The sequence below is a fragment of the Notolepis coatsorum genome (genome assembly GCF_963971535.1).
Source record: "Notolepis coatsorum genome assembly, chromosome: 14".
In the NCBI taxonomy this organism is placed as follows: Eukaryota; Metazoa; Chordata; class Actinopteri; order Aulopiformes; family Paralepididae; genus Notolepis; species Notolepis coatsorum.
The window spans coordinates 8838302-8845176 of record NC_140178.1 but is presented as its reverse complement, the minus strand read 5'-3'; the positions used below and the strand labels follow the sequence as shown (position 1 = coordinate 8845176).

The 6875-nt window shown below is 46.5% G+C and overlaps 1 protein-coding gene across 1 annotated transcript; it reads left to right on the top strand.

The window, feature by feature from the left end:
* The first annotated feature begins 1948 nt into the window (after positions 1-1948).
* On the top strand, positions 1949-6374 carry LOC311240836 (complement C1q-like protein 2). Its single transcript, XM_084329430.1, has 3 exons — positions 1949-2187; positions 2879-3013; positions 5269-6374. Exons 1-3 carry the CDS (start codon positions 1989-1991, stop codon positions 5523-5525), a joined length of 591 nt encoding a protein of 196 aa, XP_084185556.1. The 5' UTR covers positions 1949-1988; the 3' UTR covers positions 5526-6374.
* Positions 6375-6875: the final 501 nt, after the last annotated feature.

Below are 6875 nucleotides of genomic sequence, written 5' to 3'. Positions count from 1 at the left end.
GCGGCTGGGTCAAAGCTAATAACGTCAACAACCTCGCGCGTGGGCTGGCCCCAAGGCCCCTCCACCAGACACCATTTTTTTTTTAATAGAAAAAACACCAATTCGAACACAGTTCTAATCGTTGCCAATTCCATACCGTGGCGGTACAAGCTTTAACAGCCCACCAGCCACTCGCCAGGCCGACCCACCCAAGGTGTCGGCCGGGCGGGGCATTGTTTCAATATATCAAAAACAAAGGACTGACGTTAACATGGAGCACCAGTGGTGATTGCAAACAGCACCCTCCACTGTGGTGTGCACCATGAAAAGGTTAAATGAATAAAAGAGCTAAACCACAAAAACTGTAGAATGAGCAAACCCATACACACAAAGTTAAGGGGAGACGGACCAGACCCGTCTTCATTCAAAATATTCACAACAGAACACCAGCCCTAGTTTAGCCCATTTACCAAAAAAGGTAAACAAAGCCCCCCCCCGCACTACTCCCCCAGTATACCGATTGACCGTCAGTATGAATGGTTTGAGAGGAGAGAAAGCTGTAGCAAGACAGACCTTCTCATAGCAGAGTGACAAAACGAAACAATAGCCCCCTACACAGGGCCGCCCCAGGAGATGGGGGGCCTCGCGTCTAAAAACGCACAGGGCCTCACATTTCTCCCAGGCGGCCCTGCCCTTATACTACTGCAGCCTAACGCCAGGCAATGTGGGATCCAAGACAACAATTGCCTGTGCACAGACACGCAACATGTTTATCATGTCGGCTGGACCCATAGCCCCACTACCCGACGCCAACCCAGATGGGAACACCGTTCAACAAACCCCGCCGGACCCACAAGGTAAAATACCTGGCTAGGAACCTAGCCACGACCTACCCCGTTGTCAACCTATTTACCCGAAAAAGGTAAATAGAACTCAAAAACCCCACAACAGCTACCGACTGACCTTCATTGATGAACCGGGCAAGAGGCGGGAGAGTGACAACATCTCACGGCGGAGACATTAAAACAGCATAGCAATTAGCAGTAGTAATAGCATGCGGCAGTAGCGATAGCATGTTAGCATAGCTTTAGATGTTTTAGCAGCACGCCCAAGACAGCTTGGAAACCGTTCCCTGCAGAGAACGTTCACCAAACCATCCTGCCCCCGGCGCCAACACACAACATGGTTGTGTTAACAAAACAAACCAGCATTACTAACACTAATACCCATGCCTGAAGACACAGGGCCTACCTGAGTACAAGCTGGCCCGACAGCCAGCCTTGTACAGCTGAACCTCGATGTGCAGTCATCAAACGAGGAACATCACAGGCCCGTCGTGTCGCCGAAAACATGCGTCGAAGATGCCAGGGGCCAGCAACCTCCGGTAAGCTTCCAACATTATTAATCTTCCTTAATCTTTTCATTCCGCTAGCTCGTATGGTGCACGCATCCAATACGCTGGGACGAAAATAGAGGAAGGGTGTTTCATGACCAGGGTCATGGTTATATGGGCGGTACCACCATAAGGGGCGGGGCCCCATACAGGTGGGGTGCATGTGTTTTTATTCGTGGGAGATACATTAGGTATCACAGGAGATAGGAGTATCTCGTAAGGCTCAGAGCGGGACGCGATGCAATACGAAATATAACCCAGATTCACATAAGTATGTGGTGCCAAACTGAATTAACACCTCTACAGCTTTAAAGAATATTTATTTTACCTTTTTATTTATTTATTATTGGCAACCCAATAAAAACGGGTCCGCGACCCATTTTGGGTCGCGACCCAGAGTTTGGGAAACACTGCCCTATATTGTTGAGCACGGCTGTACTTTCCACAACTAATATATCCGCATACCTCAACAACAAGTAAGACATGTTCTACATGTTGAATTCGTTTCCTCGTTTCCAGAAACCTTTGCCACGTCGACAGGTGAAACTGAGCCTATAAAAGGAATGACAGGGCAGAGAAGGAAGTCAGATAGTGCAGGAGAGGTTTCAGGAGTATCATGGCCATGAGCAACGCAAAGGTCGCCAAGAACCAAGGAGAGAAGGTGCAGACCACGGCGGACAGACTGGCCCTCTTGGAGACCAGACTACAAGCCAGCGAGGAGAAGGTGCAGACCACGGCGGACAGACTGGCTCTCTTGGAGACCAGACTACAAGCCAGCGAGCAGCAGGTGCAGGAGCTGAAGAAGCTTGTTGGAGGTAAAACATATTGTGAGACAATTTAGATTAGATTAGACTAGATTGCATTAGATTAGATTAGAATAGATTAAATTAGATTATATTAGATTGAATTAGATTAGATTAGATAAAGAAGTTGGCACCCAACCAGAGTGCAAAGATCACATTAGATTAGATTAGATTTGACTAGATTAGATTAGATTACATTCGATTAGACTAGACTAGACAAACTAGATTAGATTAGATTAGATTAGACTAGATTATATGATATTATTATAAATAAAAATAAATTAACATTTATTTAACCGGGTAAAATGCTTGAGATATTTTTCTTTAACTTCTGCCGAGTTCAGCTCTGAACTCGGCAGAATCTGCACCTGGCTTGCTGTTAACAAACTATCATTACACCACCTGGGTAAAACAGAGTCCATTCTCTTTGGTTCAAATAACAAACTCAGCAAGACAAGCGGCTTACTTACTTACAGACACACTTACAGACACACTTACAGACACACTTACAGACACACTTACAGACACACTTACAGACACACTTACAGACACACTTACAGACACACTTACAGACACACTTACAGACACACTTACAGACACACTTACAGCACTAAGAGCACTTACAGACGCACTTACAGACACACTTACAGACACACTTACAGACACACTTACAGCACGTTTTGTTATAATGTGATGTTCTCAGGTCAGCAGCAGGTGGCGTTCTCCGCTGCCTTCAGATACAGAGACCAGGGGAACACTGGGCCCTTCAACACAGTTACACCGCTCCTGTACAAGAGGGTCTTCTGCAACATTGGCGATAGTTACAATCCTGCAACAGGTGAGAACCTGAAAGCCCCAATCAGTGATCCACACATACATGGGCGGCCCCACCAGCAGAAACTGGGTGGCAGGATGGCCTAGACCTAGAGGTAAAGAGGCTGGCGGCCAGTAATAGAAAGGTTGCCGGTTCGACCCCCGCCACTGACAGGAGGGTGTATTGCGGCTGTGAGCTGGTGACTGAGGGGTGGCTGGTATTACATCTACGGTGCCCACCATCATCTGCCTAAGGCCATGTCCAGACTAAAACGACGATTTTGGTCGTTTTAGGCAAAGTATTTGATCGTTTGCACCGTTCTGCCACACGGAACTGCGTTCTGGCAGCCTGAAGACGATACTTTCTGATACCGGCTCCTAGAGTGCGCAATTCTGAAGACGCCTGAAGACGCCCCCCCCCATTGCGTCACCATCTTTACAAGCGATACGCGTCTTCTACTGAACCGATGATGCGATAGCCCACCTCTCCCTTACCCCACGTGTGAAAACATCACAACAATGGCATGTACAGCTATTGAGCTCCATCGGGCTTTTACAGCTTTACATATGCTGTGCTCTATCTGTCTGAAGCGGAGCGGGGCTCTGCTGTGCTTACACTTATTACACTGATGCAATACACGATACTAACTAGAGATTAGCGTCACATAGCTGGCCTCTTTCTGAAAACCCAGTTTGCTAGTCGAAATGACTGGACACACACAGGGACAAGTTAAACATCAATCAATTAATTTATTCCAACAGGTAGTTTGAGCTGCATGTGAGCCGTGGTCGTTCTCTCCTCTCTTTTGGAAACTAATGACGTTACGTTAGCTCGAAAAGCACAGAACCGGCCGACACAAGTTAAGCTGCTAGCAACAGACACGGGGTTTTCAAAATAAAAGAAACAGGAAAGACATTTATTTTGTAAATTTGTGGCATGCACTTATTATCTTGAGACGTTTTAGTTTTTACGGAAACCTTAAAACGAAACGAAAACGAAACAGATCAAAATAGTTTTAGTCTGGACAAGGCCTAAGTGCTCTTGAGCAAGGCACTGAACCCCGAAACTGCTCCCTGACCTCTGATGAAAAGCCTATGTGTGGGGGACTGTGTGTATGTGTAACTAGGAGGGATATGAGGACTGTGTGTAACTAGGAGGGATATGATGATGACTGTGTGTAACTAGGAGGGATATGAGGACTGTGTGTAACTAGGAGGGATATGAGGACCAGGGGTGCAGTCGTAATATGGGCGGAGGCCAAACGGTATCCTATTATTATGCAAAGTCTAGGCACTTATCACCTAGACTTTGCATAATAATAGGATGCGCGCACTTCGAAGCCTAAACACCGTTTGACCGCGGTTGCCCAGCACTGCACCACTGATGAGGACTGTGTGTAACTAGGAGGGATATGAGGACTGTGTGTAACTAGGAGGGATATGAGGACTGTGTGTCACTAGGAGGGATATGAGGACTGTGTGTAACTAGGAGGGATATGAGGACTGTGTGTAACTAGGAGGGATATGATGACTGTGTGTAACTAGGAAGATATGAGGACTGTGTGTAACTAGGAGGGATATGAGGACTGTGTGTAACTAGGAGGGATATGAGGACTGTGTGTAACTAGGAGGGATATGAGGACTGTGTGTAACTAGGAGAGATATGAGGACTGTGTGTAACTAGGAGGGATGTGAGGACTGTGTGTAACTAGGAGGGATATGAGGACTGTGTGTAACTAGGAGGGATATGAGGACTGTGTGTAACTAGGAGGGATATGAGGACTGTGTGTAACTAGGAGAGATATGAGGACTGTGTGTAACTAGGAGGGATGTGAGGACTGTGTGTAACTAGGAGGGATATGAGGACTGTGTGTAACTAGGAGGGATATGAGGACTGTGTGTAACTAGGAGGGATATGAGGACTGTGTGTAACTAGGAGGGATATGAGGACTGTGTGTAACTAGGAGGGATGTGAGGGCTGTGTGTAACTAGGAGGGATATGAGGACTGTGTGTGTATGTAACTAGGAGGGATATGAGGACTGTGTGTAACTAGGAGGGATATGAGGACTGTGTATGTGTAACTAGGAGGGATATGCCTTTCATTCTGACACAAATACTAGACAACGGGTATATTCCGGTTTTAATTATATATTCGCTGTATTCTGTGGCTGTAAAAGGTTCTGTTTACATTAGTAATGCTTGCAAACAATTCAGTAAAACAGATCTAGAGTCTGTATTATATGGTCAAACATCATTCTAGGTTCTCTTTGTGTCTGCAGGCATCTTCACCGCTAGGGTCAAAGGCGTCTACTTCTTCCGTTTCTCAATGTCCAGTAGTACTCCCGATTCCGTCGTGTGGCTCGAGAAGAACGAAGTCGTGTCGGTGTCGGTCATGGGGAAAGACGGCAGCAACGGTGTGGTTGTCCCACTGGAGGTGGGAGACAAAGTCTACGTCGTGCTCGCAGCAAACCGCACCGTCTCCGACAACGAAATGAGGCTCAACACCTTCGCTGGTTTCCTGCTCTTCGGCATGTGACCCAGTGTCGTTGGGATCGCCGTCGAGCTTCAGAAATGTAAAGGAACACACCAACATTAGCACAATGAATGGAAGCTGACAGTGCCGGTTAGCCTAGGGCCTAGGCATTGTCCAACTAACACCTCTCCCGAAGGCTAACCGACACTGTCCTCTTCCATTCATTGTGCTAAGCTAGGCTAACGTGCAGCCAGATAGCTTTAACTACTGAACGCACAGAGAGGGGAAACTGGTATCTATCTTCTTGTCTCTCTCTGGGGAAGACGCTAAGCTAATTTCGCAAGATGTTGGCGTGTTCCTTTAACATAGTTCACAAAAACACATTTAGACTGTTAGGAAGTGAATTTGATTACATCCTCTGGTCACATTCTTTGTTTATTTGCAGGCCCCGTATGACAATTAAAGTCAACGGTCCATGATAATATAATAATGTACCCGCAGGATGACCACAGCAGAGCTGCTCGGACCAGTCACCATGTATACATCAACTTTAGGGGACGTCACCAATCAGGCTCTATGCATCTATAGTAAATTAGTAATACGACTCTCTTTGTCTGTGCTAGTTATAAGGAAACTGCCACCTTCTTGTTCTCTCTCTCTCTCTTGCCTCACTCTCTCTGGTCCGGTCTCCTCTGGCTTAGCTCGTCCTGTTCCCTTTCTCCCCTACCCCCCTCCTCTCTCGTTTCTTCTTTCCCGCTCTCCCCCTCCCCCTCTCCTCTTTCTCTCTTTCACCCTTACCCTTACCTACCTTTCTCTCCTCTCTTTCTCTTTCTCCAATCTTGTAACAATTGTACCACACACTGTATGCTACTAACTGGATCGATCCATGCTGTAATAAACGATTGTACTGAACTTATAGAATTGTCTCCTTTATATTTCTCATTATTACATGGCGTTTTAACATTCGCCAAAATGCTTGATTGTGATTGGTCAATAGCGCTCGGTTGCCCCTGACAGCAGTCAATTATTTCTCGATAATTCACCGCTGTCATGGGCAACGCGCAATAATGGCCGCTGTTAGGGGCAACAGAGCGCTATTGACCAATCACAATCAAGCATTTTGATCGCAGTCACGAAAGCTAAGCTTTACCATTATGCACAGCTGCACTACATCAGTGCAATCAAGTCCACACACCTGCCGGCTGCCGGCGATGACAGAGGAGCCACAGAACAACTGCGTCTGCATTTGATCTCGTCTTGTCGATGGTGTAAAATTAATTAGGTATATTGTTAGTAAGTTATCCATGTAATAAGCGGGATAATGTATAGCTATACTCTGTCATTGTCGCAAAATAATTGACCTTCACTGCGTTTAGAACACCTCGGCTGCGCCTCGGTGTTCCAGAATGCAGT

What these genes read in the sequence shown, in the direction of transcription:
- LOC311240836 (XM_084329430.1), top strand. Translation starts at nt 1,989, where the DNA reads ATGGCCATGAGCAACGCAAAGGTCGCCAAGAACCAAGGAGAGAAGGTG. An exon ending in GCTGAAGAAGCTTGTTGGAG is followed by an intron (nt 2,188 to 2,878) that starts GTAAAACATATT and finishes TGATGTTCTCAG; the next exon opens with GTCAGCAGCAGGTGGCGTTC. An exon ending in TAGTTACAATCCTGCAACAG is followed by an intron (nt 3,014 to 5,268) that starts GTGAGAACCTGA and finishes TTGTGTCTGCAG; the next exon opens with GCATCTTCACCGCTAGGGTC.